Here is an 18,847-nt window from a genome sequence, read left to right as displayed (position 1 = left end):
ACGTTTTATATCTTTTGGAAATAATAGGTCCGCCCATTTCCTACTCTACATACGAACTTATCACTTCAATCGGTATTATTTATATTAAAACGAGACTTTAATTTTATTACCGATGTGGGATTATCGAAACAAATATTTAAGTCAACGAACACCAACATATATTATAAAAACGACTATCAGGGTTTTACTGCTTAAGTTAAGCGCTCAAGTCTTCGCGAAATCATTTTTATTTAGTTATCCTGCCGTTTTAGTCTGAAAATAAAGGTCGTTGACGATAACGAAAATCTTTCAACACTGTATGTTAGCAATAGACTGTTTTGAGATAACCATCGATAAACCAAAATATTTCAAAGCTAGGGATACAGACATACTCCCAGTACAAAGTTCACAACACCATGAAATACCTAATAGGTATTACTCCTCAAGGAGTAATCGCCTTTATATCAAAGGGCTGGGATGGGCTTCAGTCGCTCTGCTCCACGGCTATGGAACTCACTCCGACCTGATATCAGAAACATCAATTCACTTTCACTTTTTAAATCTGCCCTCAAAACCCATCTTTTCAAATTAGCATATTCTCTCTAAATTTTCTATTTATTTGATTATTATTATTATTACAATTATTTTATGAAACTCGTTTTATTCTATATGTTCTATGTATTTTATGGTTATTTGCGTCATTGTACGGTGTCCTTCGGTGCTAGAAAGGCACCTTTTAAATGAAATGTATTATTATTACTATTATTATTATTATTATTATTATTACCAAGTACCATATAAAAGGTTAAACACTTAATAAGCGATTAGTCGATTGGTTGTTGCAGCCCTACCTGTATCCCGTTTGTTGTACGCACCGCGACGCTTTTTTGCAGGATTTGAGAAATCAATTCCTTATCCCTCCTCAAACAGCGCTTTGCCCGCTTTTACAGGAGGTAGTCCCCATTGTCTCGGCCAATCAGTGCAGCTTCTGTCTGCCAAATGTTTCACTGCGGAGTCTAGGGCATACAGCTGAGCCGTTATGTGGGAGCAGGCCTCTCTCAGGTCTGCTTCACATGTACAGTATTCAGATAGATGGTATTCATAGCCTGGGTCCTTCTTGAGCTAGTATCGGAAAAATTCATCGCGGCGTCTTGAAGCACTTATGTAAGTCGCTCTGGCTAAGGGCGTCCGCCAAATGCTGTAAATGTAAATGTACAGTGGCCACACACGACTATCACATCCTTCTTCAGAAACACCCATGGTTTTAATTGGGTTGCTGACAGTAACTGACTGTGATTAACCTGAAATAACATAAAGTTGCATGATTAGATTAGTTATAATTCATAACATATTTTAATATTTTGGACTTGTTATTATATAACAATATATAACATAAGATATAATAACCTCCACTGAAGGCCAAATTTTAATGTACAGCTAAAATAACTATAATTGATCATTTTACAGTTGTGTGTGGGATAAATATTATTTATCACATTGTAACCAGCTCTGACACGGGTATGCATTTGCGCGTGATAGGCTTTAGATAACTCACGAGATTGCACTACCCAATGCCGGGTTCATAGGCATCAATGAAAATGTGAATAGGCACGACCAAGTGTACAACGGTATGTGGATAGTCATGACAGTGTCCACTAAAACACGTGTTCTGATATTTACATAAAATGACTGATGAAATAAGCGAATGTCTTACCTTTGCCATTATGAGGTAGCCCCCGCCGCCAGCGTAGCACTGCGCATCGGTCACCCAACCAGCTACAAAATACAGATATGCATCCAGCCTTTTATAGCCCTTTAAATCTGCGCCTGTGTATGATGAAACGCCGTACACTACATAAAGGTATAGATCGTGGGGACTGAAATCCGGCAGATTCGTTGCTTTTCTTAGATCGGCGAATAAGTCCGGAGGCAGTAGGTATACGGATCGGTCTGCAACCCAACTAAGGCCAGCCTCTCCAAATAACGCTCTTTGTGGGCACCGATAAGATGACCCACCTTCACAGACAACTGCACCTGATTTGTAGTCATTCCTTAAGTAAAAGTCGGGCCACAACTAAAAACACAAAAACAAATCGTAATCTTGTCTCTACTTGAAATTCCCGCTCGTCTACTACGTGATCACATTCGCCAGCTATTACTTCCGCCGTCCGTCGTGGCGCCGTCACGTGACCATGGTCATGTGTCTACAAAGGGTCAATAAGTCTACTGGTTGATCGCAAAGGTAGAGTGGGTAGATCGCACGGCAAAAATTTTTTAGGATGGGTGACGCGTTCAGCCGCGCCAGCTGCCGCAAAACTCCAGCAAGCGACCGAGTCGCCTCCAATTTATTTCTACTAAACTTAAGAAAGGCTATACAAATGAATGGGGGAGCTAGACCAAGTAAGAAGCAAAAAAAACTACCAGTTCCATACGGAATGGAAGGAGGACCTTTTTTCGCAATGTCATATTCGAAGTGCGTCTGCTTCATCTGTCAGTCTACCATTGCTATTCCAAAGAAGGGAAATGTGGAGCGGTACTTTCCGACTGTTCATAAAAACTACGACATTTAATTTCCCTCCGAAAAGCGAGCCGAGAAAGAGAAAGGTGAAGGAACTAAAATCTCAGTTCAGTTAAAATGCTTTATTTATCCCAAAGGTAAATTATTATTATTATTATTATTATTATTATTAATACCAGGGAACACTGGAACTCAGAAAATAACAATAAAGAATGCTCAATATTTTTATACATAATATATATGTTTTGCATTTTTATAGCAGGTAGATCCTTTTGACTTGGTTATTTATAAGTAACTCGTAAGCTGAAAAAGTGTGGGCAGCCCTGCTCTAATAAAGCCTATTATTTTGCCTGGCAAAAGCTTCTTAAATGCAACAGGGAGATTAAAGGCAGAAATACACTTGCTGTGAGCTACGTATGCGTATCCGTACACAGTTGCGTTGTTAACGTTTGTGCTGATATACTTGGGTCCGTACTGTGCGTCGTAATCTGTAGTGTGTACTCCTTACCACCAGGGATCAGTGTCGATACCACAAACCAAATAAATTATTGAATACCTGTATCTTAAAAATTATCATCTGTTATTGCGAATAAATATGTCTTCACTGAAGAATTATTAATCTTCAATATACTGAGGGCACCAGAGAAGAAAACGCAAATCGCAGAGATGGTACATTCGACCAATTAATAGATCTTGTCAGCAAAATGGGAAATACTTTTCTCTGGTTTTGCCAATGAGACACATTGACGAGGAAAAACACCACCAGGATCACCGCTTCGTTTTGCGGCAAACTTTTTTTTCCGCGCTCGAACATACCAGTCTCGCACTTGTCGAGACTGGTATGTTTTTACAAATTTCCGAATTAATATTCAGGATGTTTGAAATCTCTTGCCAACTATTGTTACATGCTATTTTGTCACTGTAGAGAGGTTCTGTCACGTCATATAAATTAGGATAATTGCGGACTTGCTCAATCAACAAGCCCTCAAAGGTGAACATCTTGACCGTTCAGTGCAAATCTTGCAACACTGCCCCCTATAAATTACGCAGGTATTGCATCTCCGTATACGTTCCGTTAATTTTTGAGTACGTGCACAAAAACCGACGCCAAGAACGCAGGATACGGACCGCGGCTGTACGTACGTACATACGTACGTAGTTAACAGCAAGTATATTTCTGCCTTAACTTGCACTTTCAGTCTTGCTCCGGTCGTACACACTCGGATGTCGTCGCAAAAGTTTCCAGCAACATATCCCAGTTCGGTATAACAGAACGGACAGACAGACTTGGTCTTGCACTGTGCTGAAAAACCAAAATGTTCCCAAACCGCCGATTATTGCTAACTGTAAACAGCGCCATAACAAGTCACAGCTACAATGGGCATAATATTTTTCATATTGAACATCCACTTGTGAATTTAGATTCCACCACTATCAATAAATGTATTGATTTTTTCCATTGTGTACTGAACCAAAATTTACGTAGGTCTACCATACATACACGACGAATACGTGCACCGTTACCCATACATATATCTCTCTGCATAATTATTGTAGAATTTGTAAGCTATGTTGGAGTTGATTATGTTAGTTATGTTGTGTTAGCTAAATAGTGACAACTATTACAGAACTGCATTTATGCATTTCCATGCAGCGGCACTTAAAGGATTTTTTAATAGGGTGGCACAGGGGGACAAAAAAATCAGCCAGGGAGCACTGGAAATCAGAACATTGTATCATAAATTAAGTGTTTAAAATTTCCTTTAAAATTACCATACCCAAATTTTATATTGAACTTTTTTGCATGGACAGAAATGAGCAATTTTATATACTAAAAAATCTCAGGCATGAATTGTTCATTTAACAGCATTTATTTCTCCTGTTTAACTAATTTACGTGAGTTCTTTGAGGAAACCACAAGAGAAATTGATCACAAAAAGCCTACAATGTGATCTACTTAGATTTCCAGAAGGCCTTTGATGTTGTCCCCCACAAACGGCTCTTGCTTAAGCTCAAGGCTGCAGGGATTTGTAGCAGCTTGGACGGAAAACTGGTTAACAGACAGGCAGCAGCGAGTAGTTATTAGAGGTACAATGTCACAATGGGCCTGCGTTCATAGTGGGGTACTACAGGGTTCAACTTTAGGACCACTATTGTTCCTAATTTACATTAATGATATTGACACCAATTCGTACAGTAAACTGGTTAAATTTGCAGATGACACGAACATGGGTGGTGTAGCAGATACTGATCTATCAGAGAGGCTACAACGGGATCTGGATTTAATTAGCGACTGGGCTGATACCTGGCATATTAAATTTAACATAGATAAATGTAAGGTAATCCATGCAGGGAGCATAAATATAAAGTACAGATATTTTATGGGTTCCACGGAAATAAAGGTAGCTGATTATGAGAAAGACCTTGGTGTGTATATTGATGCTTCCATGTCCCACTCTCGCCAGTGTGGGGAAGCAATAAAAAAGGCCTATAGGGTGTTGGGTTACATCTCTAGGTGTGTGGAGTTTAAGTCAAGGGAGGTGATGCTACGATTATATAATTCCTTGGTAAGACCCCACCTAGAATACTGTACAGGTTTGGTCACCATACCTTAAAAAGGACATTGCTGCCTTGAAAAGGGTGCAACGTAGGGCAACGAGAATGATTCCTGATCTTAGAGGAATGTCTTATGAGGAGAGGTTAGCTGAACTGAATCTGTTTAGCCTCGAGCAAAGGAGACTAAGGGGGGACATGATCTAGGTGTATAAGATTCTAACAGGTCGGGATGCAGTTCAGCCAAATGGCTACTTCAATATTAATTTAAATACTAGCACTCATGGCCACAAGTGGAAATTAGCGGAAGAACATTTTAAAAATAAATTGAGGAAGCACTTCTTTATACAGCGTATAGTTTGGGTATGGAATAGTCTTCCTGCTAGTGTAGCGCAAGTTAAAACCCTGGGTTCCTTTAAATCAGAGCTAGATAAGATTTTAATAATCCTTTACTATTAGTTGAGTTCTCCCCAAACGAGCTTATTTGTCCGACTGCAGCCAAGTCGGACAACTTCTTCTTGTCGTAGAGTGTGACACTTGACTGCAATGGCCACACTGCCAGGAAGGTGTAGATAAATCTATACAAATCACCCGCATGCACATTACTTCTTTTACAATAACCAACTCCTGATCCAAACTGTTAGCAGTGAAAAAAGTAAATTATTGTGTATCCTGGTCCTGTGTAAAAAGATAGCTGCCAGGAGAAAGATCAAATACATTTACTTCAAAGATTCAAAGTTTTTATTGTCATGTGTGTACAATGCAATTCTTACTTGAATGCCTTCCTTACAGAATAGACTATGAAACAAATAAAGCAGTGCAACATTACAGTAACTAACAATTAAACAACTAACTTATGTGTACTATTGCAGCATTTAGTTAAACATTATTTTACCAGGTAAATTAATTGAAAAACAGTTTTCACTGCATTATGTGCTTTGCGGGAGAAATATCAGATAACGAATCAGAACTATAGACAATCAGAACTGCATGGCGTACATCGTCATGCGCGTGACTAAAATCTTCAGCCAATAAGGGCAAAGTTGTGTTGTTACAGAGGCGGCTCCAGTTTGTGCATCTGGCTTAGAGGTGCTTTTTTTTAAAAAAAAAAAAAAAAACCTTTTTCAATACGGAACAGTGATATGTTACGTTCTTATGTTCTAAAACAAAATGTACAATAATAAATATCGTACAGTAATAAGGTAAACATGCCAGGGGGTGCTATATACAAATCCATACAAAATCTTTGAATAAATCACTTAATTTTACAGTTTTTTTATTTATATTGGGTCTAATTGAATTTATATAATGCTTCAATTCTAACTGAAAAGAAGTAAAAGAGGGTTTCCCGTGAAGACATTTACTTTTATGAATGTGAAACTTGACTAATAAAAGAATGACATTTATCAAATACTCCTGTGGACTGCAACAAATCTCAATCATCCCAAATAATACATGTCTCCACAAAAGAGCAAAATCAATCATAATAGACACTGAAATAAAATTACAACCATCGTGCCAAAAAGAAAAGGGGCTGCATGGTGGTGCATTGGTTAGCACTGTTACCTCACACCTCTAGGACCTGGGTTCGAGTCTCCCCCTGGGTCACATGTGTGTGGAGTTTGCATGTTCTCCCCATGTCGTCGTGGGGTTTCCTCCAGGTACTCCGGTTCCCCCCCCACAGTCCAAAAACATGATGAGGCTAATTGGAGTTGCGAAATTGCCCATAGGAGTGCGTGTGTGAGTGAATGGTGTGTGAGTGTGCCCTGGGATGGGCTGGCCCCCCATCCTGGGTTGTTCCCTACCTTGTGCCCATTGCTTCCGAGATAAGCTCCGGACCCCCCGCGACCCAGTAGGATAAGCGGTTTGGAAAATGGATGGATGGATGCAGGGACGGATTATGGGTTGTGTGGGCCCCTGGGCAAAACGTTCGCGAGGGCCCCCCCACCACCACCAGCACCACCACCACAACCACCACAATTCAAGGGCCCTTGGCAGCCAAACAGCCTCCCTATATGGTCAGGGGCCCTTGTAGGCAGAGGATCAAAGAATGTAGGCCCTCTAAAATAGACAAACAAAAATACATTGTTGATAAGCGTTGCAAATTGTTTTGGGCTAGGGGCCCCATGGGCCCCCTGCACCCCAAGGGCCCCTGGGCAGCGGCCCCGCTGACCCGGTCCGTAATCCGTCCCTGGATGGATGGATTACTGTCAAGATGTAAAGACTGTGTAAGATAGGTTAAACAAGAGATCCCTTCTGCCTAGGACCCTTCCCTTTAATGATTGGTCCCTCAATAACCATTGATTCAGTCTTTTTTTATTTTTTTGAATAACAGGATCAAAGTTTAAGGAACATCTTCTATATTTGTCTTGTGACAGTAACTCCTAAGTAAACAAAATCTGTCTTAACTGGGATATTACAATAATAAGATTCAGAGCAGTCTTTGACAGCCATAAGTTCACATTTAGCCAGATTCAAAGACACTCCAGATGCTTTGGAGAATTCATGTATAACTTCAATCGCTAGAGGAATCTGCTTCTCATCCTGTATAAAAATAGTAGTATCATCAGCTAATTGGGTTATAATTAATACTCTGCCCAATATTGAGAGGCCATTTAAAGTACTAGCCTTTATATGGTAAGCAAGAAGTTGACTAACAAAAAACGTATGGAGAAACTGTTCAACCCTGTCTGATTCCTCTAGATATGTCAAATCTTTGGGAGATACCCCTTACAAGTTTTACAGACTGTTATTATTATTAAACAGAGTTTTGATAGCTGCTGAAAAGTAATTTCCAATACCAAATTTCCTCAGTGTATCAAAAATGAACTGATGTTCCACCAGTTGGAGTCAAAAGCCTTGTAGAAATCAACAAAAACAATAAAACCATTATCATTAATTACTTCTGAGTAATATAAAATATTCAAAACCAATCTTAATTGCTATTTTCTTCATAAAGCCCGATTGTGTTTCCTCAGTTATTGAATTTCAAGTTAACTTAAGCCTTCCAGCTAATATCAATGCCAATATCTTATAGTCATTATTTAATAAAGTGACTGGATGCCAATTATCTAAATAAAGTTTATCCTTGTTTGGTTTAGGAATCAGTGTAATCAGACCTTTTGTTAAAGTTGTTGGGAGACATCGTTCATTAATGCTTTCCGTGAAAACCTCCACTAAAAAAGGGAGTTCTTTAATGAACTGTTTATAAAATTCCCCAGATAAACCATCTATCCCAGGAGATTTGTTATTTTTGAGATGGCTGATTGCCTTTACAACTTCTTTGGAAGTAATGCATTTATCACAAAGTTCCAAATCATCTTTTCCAATGCATTTGACATAAAGTGAACTTAAAGGCTTCGGCAGTTATATTCCAGTAGTTAGAGGTATATAAATTCTTATAGAAATTATAACAGCGACTAGAAATTAATTTAAGATCATCTGTTATAATAGCATTTTTAATTTGTTGAGAGAATTATTTTTAAGGCGACAGCATTCTAAATTAAAAAAGTAAGGTGAATTCATCCTCCCTACGTTCAAGCCATCTCCTTCTTGAGCGAATAAAAGTTCCTTCTGCTTTCTGCCTATACAAGTTATCGAGTTTAGTTTGTAGCTCAGATAATTCTAATTTGTCCTCCTCTGAAAGGTTATTTGTATTTGGGTTATACCAGTTATTCTTGTCACTAAAGTGAATTCGCCTTTGGGTGGGGGGATGGGTCCTGACTGTTGTTTGCGCTTATGCGCCAAACGGCAGTTCAGAATACCCACCCTTTTTGGAGTCCTTGGAAGGGGTGTTGGAGAGAGCTTCTCCCGGGGACTCTCTTGTTCTGCTGGGGGACTTCAATGCTCACGTGGGCAATGACAGTGAGACCTGGAGGGGCTTGACTGGGAGGAACGCCCCCGATCTGAACCCGAGTGGTGTTTTGTTATTGGACTTCTGTGCTCGTCACGGATTGTCCATAATGAACACCATGTTCAAGCATAAGGGTATCCATAAGTGTGCCAGGACACCCTAGGCCGCAGTTCAATGATCAACTTTGTGGTTGTGTCGTCGGACTTGCAGCTGCATGTATTGGACACTCGGCTGAGGAGAGGGGCGGAAATGTCAACCGATCACCACCTGGTGGTGGGTTGGCTCAGCTGGTGGGGGAGGAAGCCGGTCAGATCTGGCAGACCCAAGTATACAGTGCGGGTCTGCTGGGAACATCTGGCGGAATCCCCTGTCAGAGGGAGCGTCAACTCCTACCTCCAGCAGAACTTCGCTCATATCCCAGGGGAGGCGGGGGACATTAAGTCCAAATGGGCCATGTTCCAACACTCCATTGTGGAGGTGGCTGACTGGAGCTGTGGCCGTAAGGTGGTCGGTGCCTGTGGCGGCAGCAATCCCCAAACCTGCTGGTGGACACTGGCGGTGAGTGATGCCGTCAAGCTGAAGAAAGAGTCCTAATGGGGCTTTTTTGCCTGTGGGACTCCAGAGGTAGATTATGAGTACCGGCAGGCCAAGCAAAACGCGGCTTCGGCAGTCGCTGAAGCAAAAACTCTGGTATGGGAGGAGTTTGGGAGGCCATGGAAAACGACTTCCGAACGGCTTGGAAGAGATTCTGGTCCACCGTCCGGTAGCTCAGGCCGGGAAAGCGGTGCAGCATCAACACTGTTTATGGTGGGGATGGTGCACTGCTGACCTAAGCTCGGGACATTGTGGGGTGGTGGAAAGAATACTTCAAAGACCTCCTCAATCCCACTGACATGCCTTCCAATGAGGAAGCACAGTCTGGGGACTTGGGGATGGGCTCACCTATCCCTGCTTGGTGGCTGTGCCCCGGGGGTGGATGAGATCCATCTGGAGTTCTTGAAGTCTCTGGATGTTGCAGGGCTGTCTTGGTTGACATGCATCTGCAGCATCGCTTGGACATCGGGGGTGGTGCTTCTGGATTGGCAGACTGGGGTGGTGGTCCCCCTCTTCAAGAATGTGTTCCAACTATAGGGGGATCACACTCCTCAGCCTCCCTGGTAAGGTCAATTCAGGGGTGCTGGAGAGGAGGGTCCGTCGGATAGTTGAACCTCGGATTAAGGAGGAGCAGTGTGGTTTTCAGCAGTGTGGACCAGCTCTATACTCTCGGCAGGGTCCTGGAGGGTGCGTGGGAGTTTGCCCAACCAGTAAACATGTGCTTTGTGGACTTGGAGATGGCATTTGACCGTGTCCCTCGGGGAGTCCTGCGTGGAGTGCTCCAGGAGTATGGGGTGCCGGCTGTTCGGTCCCTGTACAACTGGCATCAGAGCTTGGTCCGCATTGTCAGCAGTAAGTCGGACTCATTTCTGGTGAGGGTTGGACTCCGCCAGACCTGCCCTTTGTCACCGATTCTGTTCATAACTTTTATGGACAGAATTTCTAGGCGCAGCTAGGGCATTGAGGGTGTCCAGTTTGGTGACCCCAGGATTAGGTCTCTGCTTTTTGCAGATGATGTGGTTCTGTTGGCCTCATCAGACTGTGACCTTCGGCTCTCACTGCAGCAGTTCACTTTTGGGCATCACCATATGCATTTTATTAATATTTTAGGCGAACTACTAATTTGCTTATTGAAATGTGGGCGAACATAATGTACCGTGCCGAAAAAACATATGTCTAAATTATGCAAAGCCCTGTGATGGCATATAATTTACCAAAAATTAAGAATTTTGTCGTTTAGATTAATCGTCTAGTCGTTAAAATAGTCGATAAATGAATCAATAGAAAAATAGTCGTTAATTGCAGCCCTACAATTAATAACACTAAAGGATCGTCTTTAAAAACCTATCAGTTTCTCTCATAATTTTGAGTAAAAGCACTGTCATCTCGGACATCATAATTAAGCAATGTATTCTTAGGTATTTTTCTTACATATACCGATTTTTCGGAGGCATACATGTTACATGCCCTTTATTCTGCGAGATTGTATTTTGGTTTTCGATAACTGCTATGCCATATTTTTACCACATGAGGGTAGAATGTGGAACAGAATGTTATGCTAGACCACTTAGAGTTAAACTCTCGTTCTTGCAGAAAACAGCGGTCTTGATTTGCATTTCGATTTAACTTTCCATTCATATTTGTGTTGTTGATTGAATATAATATGAATTCGAACCCTGGTCAAGACTCAAAAGGGTGTTAATATTAAGCTTAATTTGCGTTACGTATACACGTAATATTGGGGAAGAAGAAATATATCTCAAATATATTTCTTATTTAGCATATTGAGCTTTCAAATACGCCCATCTTTGCGTATTTGAACGCTATGTGTTGCCAGTCATCCAAGATAGGGGGCGATACAGGTTGAACTGCGTTTTGGGTTTGCGGGGAGGGAATTCTGGGAAGGGAGAGACAGCGTGCTAGTCGCGTGTGAATGCATACTATTTTAGTCGTGTGCTAAGCCGGGAACAGTACGGTTTACGAAAGTAGAGAACAGTTAAACTTTGTTCGTGCAACAATAATGAGACCAGGTATGACTGTTATAAACTGTATTGTTATTGTGGAAGGTTGTAGTTGTAGAAGTGAAGATTAAATCTAGCGGAAATTCTCTAGTGGATGAAAGTTTTGACTTGTACCTTTTTGCAAAACACTGGTAAAATGTAGACATGTTGTTGGCACATAATACTACGTTGGTTATTAAAGTGGTGACGATCTTGTTGGTTTTGTCTATAGAAAGCTCCACGTTGTGTCTTCTCGTTTTTGTCTGCGTAGGGTATCATATGCGGCCTGTTAATGTGATTTCGTTATTTATGTTTTTATCGATATACTGTGGTCAAAATATAGTTTTTGACTTTTAGCCATTAAGTCAATTCATTTATTCCGTTAATTGCGAAGTGGTGTGCTTTTCTCCTTGGTCATGTACTTTGAGCTGACTGACCAACCGAACCGATGGTAGACTGGATTTTAATAAGTACTGCGGGATCTGGCAGGAATACCATAATTTCACTTGAACACATTCAATTTATACATGTATTTTTGTGCATGATCTGTTATATATTAGATCAAGAGTAACTTAGAGAAGCTGGAGTGAACCCTATGGTGAATTCCGAATGACGTTTTGATCAAAATACATTTTTTACAACTAGCATGGTATTTAAAAAACTTTTTCTCTCTCAATCAAAACGTTTTCCTCCTATCTCCTTTGTCCGTATGGTCACAGATTGACGCTTTTTAGAAAGCAAATACCGGGATTGTGTGTGTTGTGATGTCCAGCAATCAAACTGGTGTTTTTCTGAAAGTGCATATCAAATAGGGCGTGTTTTCTAACATGCTCTAAGTCAACATTCCCCTGAATATATTGTCCAAGAAATTGGTTATCTGTATGATTAATGGCCATTGGTCTTCAGATTCTCTCAAAATATTCTGCTGTTGCCTGGATAGGATTCAGTCCCAGAGGTGGTGGCAGTGGCAGAGGTGGCTTTGGTAGTCGTGGTGGTGGTGGTGGAAGAGGAGGCTTTGGAGATCGCGGTGGGCGAGGAGGATTCAGAGGGGGCAGAGGCGGTAAGTTAATGTTACTTCTGCACCTTGTCATGGAGCTGCTAAAAATGCGGTCATTGTGTAGAAGTAATGTTCTAATTTGGGTAGCAAGTAGACCTAAAGTATCCTCCTTTTACTACCAGGGGGTGGCTTCAGGTCTCCTGGAGAAGGTGGCTTCAGGTCTCCTGGAGAAGGTGGCTTCCGTGGCCGTGGAGGAGGTCGCGGAACTCCCAGGGGTAGAGGAGGAAGGGGAGGTGGTCGTGGGGGCTTCAGAGGTGGGAAAAAAGTGACAGTGGAACCTCATAGGCATGAAGGTAGGAACCTTGAAATTTTACAATTATGCTGTATTACCCAGTCTGTAATGTATATATTCCTTTTAAATACTTAATGTCTGCTGCAGGAACTGGAGCTTAAAATTTTGTATTGTGTTGTTTTGGGAATAGAAATATATCTTTCGTTTTCAGGAGTGTTTATTTGCCGTGGTAAAGAAGATGCACTGGTGACCAAAAATATGGTAATTGGAGACTCCGTCTATGGTGAAAAAAGAATTAGTGTAGAGGTAAGATTACTCGTTATCCTGTCACACAATTAATCTTCGTACCATTAGCAAATACAGTTTTGATATATTTATCAATTTCCTCGACAAACAGGAGGGGGAAGCAAAGACTGAGTACAGAGCATGGAACCCATTCCGTTCAAAATTGGCTGCAGCCATCTTGGGAGGAGTGGACCAAATTCACATAAAACCAGGAGTTAAGGTCATGTACCTTGGAGCAGCATCTGGGACCACAGTCTCTCATGTCTCTGACATTGTTGGTCCTGTAAGTAACTTTACCTGCCATGGAACCCTATAATAAATACATATTTGAATCGAGTTTGAGCCATATTTAGCATTTCTGTTTATTTTCTCCTCTGTGTTTTTAGGAAGGTCTGGTGTATGCAGTGGAGTTCTCGCATCGGTCTGGGCGAGATCTGCTCAATGTTGCCAAAAAGAGAACCAATATCATTCCCATAATTGAGGATGCCCGGCATCCACACAAATATCGCATGCTTGTGGGTAAGGTTTTGTTCTGGCCCAAGTTGTTACTTCTTGTGCTATTCACGAAAACAATAGGGAGGTAGGTCTTGTGTGTCCACCTCCCATCTGTAGTACATGTCAACTCTTGTCAGTATATGTTCAGTTTATTTCTCTCCCCTGTTGTTGTTTTTGGCCAGGAATGGTAGATGTGATCTTTGCTGATGTGGCTCAGCCTGACCAGACAAGAATTGTGGCTCTAAATGCACACAACTTCCTCAAGAATGGAGGCCACTTTGTAATTTCTATTAAGGTAAACATCCACGATATAAAGAGTTCACGATGGAATATGTTGGTGCATCATGGTTGAGGCATGTGTTTGTTGGTATTATGCAATATCTTTGATATAAGTGTCACCACCCACTTTGAATGTCAGTATTCTACTCACATTTTATACCGTACTAGAATGAGTCTGGATTTACAAAGCTTATATTCTGCAGGCCAATTGCATAGACTCAACAGCTGCCCCTGAGGCAGTGTTTGCTGCAGAGGTCAAAAAAATGAGTGCTGAGAACATGAAGCCTCAGGAACAGCTGACACTGGAGCCCTATGAGAGAGACCATGCTGTTGTTGTGGGTGTGTACAGGTAAGGGTATAACAACAAAAATATTTTCTAATGCCAGTAAATTCCAGACCTAGTGCAGAGGTGTTCTGGTGCCTGCAAAGATGTGTGCTGTAGCCTGAAGAAGGAGCATTTGAATAAGCTATAACGTTTGTGTGTGTTCAAGGATGTAGATGATACATGTAATGTTATGGAAATTGCATAGTTTGTGTAATACCTTGTCTTCTTTCTCCTCCAGACCCCCCCCAAAACAGAAGAAATAAGTATGAATGGGTGGCAGTGGTTTGCATAGGATGCTTTGTTCCAGTAACCTGAGGCTGACACAGTTCTCCAACAGAACTATGGCCAAGTACTGATTGCCTGTAATACCTTCCATCTCTGAGCATGTGTTCACACAGAAAATGAAGATTCACTGCTTGTATGTAGGACTTCAAAATGCAGTGTAATGTGGACAAGGGAACACAATTTGAACATGTAAAAAGCTCTCCACTTAAAACAGATGTTTACTCTGAAATGTAAGAATAATGTTCAAATATCCCCCCCCCCCCCCCCATTATGTGTTATGGATTATGAAGCATATTTTGTCTCGCTATTCAGTTATATTTTCTTAAGTTTAAATTTATGTTGCTGACCCCTGTAATGGATTTAAAAGGCGGTTTTGGATTCGCCAGAATTTGGAAGAGTACCAGATGTTTTAGCTATATGTGGTGTGATATTACATTGGCAATGGTCTGGGAAAGAATTTTTTTTGAGTCTCTGTGGTCCTTTGCTAATGAAGAATCTTTTCACTTCCTTAGTGTTAAAATGGCCTGGAGTAGGGTAACATTGGACCTGCTTATTCAGCCTTTCAATGTAGGTTTAATCCAGAAATTATATAATTTTGTCACCTCCCCTTTTAAATCGAATTTTAATACTATGACAGTGCCCATTGTTTGCTGTATGCAGTTCAACAGTTTTTTTGCACAAAATTCACAGGCCATTCTGCAGTTTGTGGCTCATTTACATGATTTTTTAAAAATGTGGGTAAGGAAATATAATAAACATTCTTGGAAAACAACCGCAAATTTTCGCCTTAAATGGTTCAAACATGGTGATGCTTAATGTACGTTCTTCAGTTTTGCTGCTTGGTGACCACAGTATTCTTTAAGTGTGATCCTGAGAATGTGAGCTGTATGTGATCTGAAAGATTTAATCTTAAGAACCACGTCCTAGCGACGGTGATCAGTCCATCAAAACTGCGTTGAATGGTACTGATCTTGTCAACGACCATAAATTCTGGAGTCTTGACAGCGCCATTTTAAAGGATGAAAGCGCTGTGATGTTAACGGAAGTGTTCCTTTTGCCGAGATAAGCTGTAATAAAAGGTTGTCACTATGGATAATTGTTTTGCATTTACTAGTTTCATTATGCCTAACGTTAACATTGGTGAAATGCGCAATATAAAAAACAACCGCGTGGTGTCTGAAATATTGACCAAAGGGGGGTGAAACTACAGCTTTTCCTGTATAGGCGATCGCCGCCATTTTATGTGCGTGATCGAGCAGGAATGACGTAAGTCCACGGCGGGAAATTCAAAAGAAAAATCGGAAATGCCTCCAGTGTCATGTTTTCATTATCAGCGAAACTAATCCTTTTAAGAGTAGTCCTAATACGTCTCATATTAAGCTATACAGCAATTAGATGAACCAGATTTTCAGGCGGTGAGGATATCAGTACTTGTATTCTGGGTAAGTTGGTAGTATAAGATTCTACAAAAGGAGGTCAAGTAAGTCATATACTTGTACCCAGTAATACTCTGGTGTTCTCAAACGCTGAAAACCTAGTATCCGCAAACTGTTTTAAACATGTATTTGGAACGTAGATATTTGCAAAAGAGAGACATTTTATTTCCACGTTGGGAAATGCCTGCGGATACACAAACATACCAGGTAAATGTAATATTTAATAGTCATGCTGGCTGCAACTATAATCACTAATGGCATAAAAATTGAATTGTGAAATATAATTCCGAGTTTTGTCTTGATCCTATGATATGGAGAAGAGAGAACTTTCAAATATATCTTAAGTGCCTCTAAATGGCTAGTCAGTAGCACACGAATCGGCAACGCAATGTGTTGGCTACATAACAACACGGTTGTGTGTGGCTAACAGGTTTTTTTAACAAATGAATCGCACATCATAACGCGCATTTATGAAAATCGGCCATTCGCGATTTATTTTTCATTGTGTGGGGTTATCTCAGCCGTGATGCTTGTATGAAAGGTGGCTACTGTTGTCAGGCACGGGTTTGTTTTGGCCGCCATTTTGTGGGGGGAAAACTTCACTGAACTAAGCATAATGACAAGGCGAGCGGGCACGAGCGCGGTTCGCGGGAGCCCGCAAGCCGGCCAGAGCCTCTCACTGCGAAGCGAGTCCTAGTGTGAACGAGATTATCGGTCAGAGGGGGAGGGGGGGGTCCCCTAGCGATTGTACATCGCTAGCTGTAGCGGTGTAGTATAAATACCCCAATTTTATTTTCTCTTTTTAGTATTATTAAAAAAGACTTTTCCCCCTTCACGTCCTTCCTACACCGCAAGAAACACTTTCTCTTATAACTGGTTAACTGATGTGGCTGTTAGTTATCGATTACCGATTTACCCAACCGGCTAGTTAAGGTTTCTTTGAGAAGGGTTGAGAAAGATTATCCTGAGAACGAAGAATGGAGAAGAAAGCGTTTTGCCGCAGTGCACGTCCTTTAAAGTAGCAAAGCCCGTTGACTTAACGTATAGCCGGGTACCTGTCCAGCACTAGTCCGCTGAAGTGCTGCGCCGGGCTCAGGACGCCGAGATCGGTAGCTGTCTGTGTGCTTCAGTGGCGGTGCTAGTGAGAGCGCTTTAAAAGGGACACAGACAGGAGCGGGGCGTCATTTCACAAATAGCTAGTTATTTGGATTGTAACAAGGCTTATAACCGTTACAAAGGTGGAGGTTGGGGGGGGGGGAGGGGTTCGCTGACCGGTTTTTTGAGTCAGTCCCGTAGCTAGCTACCTAAAGGAGGTTAGGACGGAGTGAGAGGGAATACTGATAATGGCTGCCCCGGAAAGCTGGAAAAGACCCGCCGCCTGAGGTAAGAACATGCTAAACCTTTACAAAAAATGTACAGCCGCAAGAAAGTGGCAATGTGCTGCTGTGTTTGACTGGGTTTGGAACAGGTCGTCTGTCTTGTCTTTTGCTTTACCGTGGCATGGCTGTCCGTCTTGCATGAGGAAAACGCCGTTTTCTGTCAAATGGGTGACGGCTTTGCAGGCCGTTTCTGTGCCGTGGAGACAGGGAGGGGAGCGGAGCAGAGCAATGAGATTTTTCGGCGCTGTCACTTGTCACAAGCCGGTGTCTGCTCATTTACGTAGGGTACAAGTAGGTGTTCCCGTGTTTTGAGGACCAAGTTGATAATTAATTGTATTTAAATGTGCTTAACATGCTGGCGGTATATTGATGGATTTGCCTTAGACGGCAACTTATGGAAATGACCAACTGGTTACTTAGCCTCAGTACCGTAAATGTTGGGTCGCTCACATCCTGCTAGGCATCTAATAAGTTAGATGATCAGCTAGGTAGCAAATTAGCAGGTAAGTATGTTAATTTCACCGCCGCGGGAAATTATCTTGTGGGAAAACGAAAATACGACTCTCGCTTTATGTAGAGCTCAAAATGCTAATAATCTTAGCAGTTTCATATATTCATATTTGATATATGTTGGTGTGCTTAACGTGTCACATGTGTAGGTACTTAAGCTTACTGAGTCGATTTTGGTGTTAATCAGTCGGTCTCAGTCGTTTATTTGCAAACCAGGTGGTATATTTGAAACGCAACAAAACGTTTTTTATTTTGGACAGCATTTTATTTGCTTGAATATATTTTTGTCGTATGAAACTGCGGTGTTGCATGTAATGCATTTGGTTTTGTAAAGATTGCTACAGATCCAGTCCAGCGTTGGATATTGAATTTTGGAAATTGCAGCCAGCCCGAGGAAATATTTTTTTGATGACTATTGGAATCGCTATTTATTCAGAAATCCAACATTTATGTGTTTGGGGTATATCGGTATTAAGGACAACATTTTAGTTTGGATCGCCATACGTACCCATGCATACGGTTAGATTTGCATATTCTGGCCGAATTTCCCACTTCCCCAGAGAGGAAGTCTATGGTTAGATTAGTATTTGGTTTTAATGCCTTTGTCCCGTTGGTAAAGTGCACCCTTCGGCAGCCAGCTGATCTATGGACAACCTTGTGTGAACGTTTCGCTATGTTGCAAGACGCTTTGGACTAGAGGTGGTGCTGAAATAGTACGCCGGGTCAAAATGGATACTTTTCCCTATTTCCTGCCTCTTTGGACAACTGCGAGGCAATTTATAATTTCATTACGCATAACCATTGACTCCGTAAACGATAATACAAAAATATAATGAAATTAATATTTAAATCTGCATACTTTGTTTTAGGGAGTGGATTGAGTAAACTAAATCAGTTTTATGGTGGAGGGTTGAATGCTACTGGGCATTCATTTATAACGTGAAGAGAATACATTGGTTTGCTAAAATGAGAAATTTCCGGTATTGTACAGTATAGAGGAGGATGCCCAGGACAACTTACAAGCTTGCGAGTGATTTTAATAACGATAAACGATGTTTGAATGGACT

At 41.3% G+C, this 18,847-nt stretch overlaps 2 protein-coding genes across 3 annotated transcripts in view; both read left to right on the top strand.

Annotated features, from left to right (window-relative positions):
* The first annotated feature begins 11,369 nt into the window (after positions 1–11,369).
* LOC125727076 (rRNA 2'-O-methyltransferase fibrillarin-like) lies at positions 11,370–15,227 on the top strand. The gene is made up of 9 exons (XM_049003719.1): positions 11,370–11,527; positions 12,438–12,557; positions 12,677–12,847; positions 12,998–13,092; positions 13,184–13,354; positions 13,458–13,590; positions 13,749–13,861; positions 14,049–14,194; positions 14,409–15,227. Exons 1-9 carry the CDS (start codon positions 11,518–11,520, stop codon positions 14,431–14,433), a joined length of 984 nt encoding a protein of 327 aa, XP_048859676.1. The 5' UTR covers positions 11,370–11,517; the 3' UTR covers positions 14,434–15,227.
* A 519-nt stretch (positions 15,228–15,746) lies between these two features.
* The window catches only part of LOC125727075 (dual specificity tyrosine-phosphorylation-regulated kinase 1B-like), a 46,215-nt gene continuing 43,114 nt past the window's right edge, over positions 15,747–18,847 (top strand). The window contains exon 1 of one of the 2 annotated variants that reach the window (XM_049003715.1): positions 15,747–15,897. The gene's annotated coding sequence lies outside the window, so the exon portion shown is untranslated. The other variant, XM_049003714.1, reaches the window with a different exon arrangement.

This window comes from Brienomyrus brachyistius, unplaced genomic scaffold (assembly GCF_023856365.1).
Source record: "Brienomyrus brachyistius isolate T26 unplaced genomic scaffold, BBRACH_0.4 scaffold86, whole genome shotgun sequence".
Classification (NCBI taxonomy): domain Eukaryota; kingdom Metazoa; phylum Chordata; class Actinopteri; order Osteoglossiformes; family Mormyridae; genus Brienomyrus; species Brienomyrus brachyistius.
The sequence above is the reverse complement of the archived record's forward strand: the minus strand, read 5'-3'. Positions and strand labels throughout refer to the sequence as shown.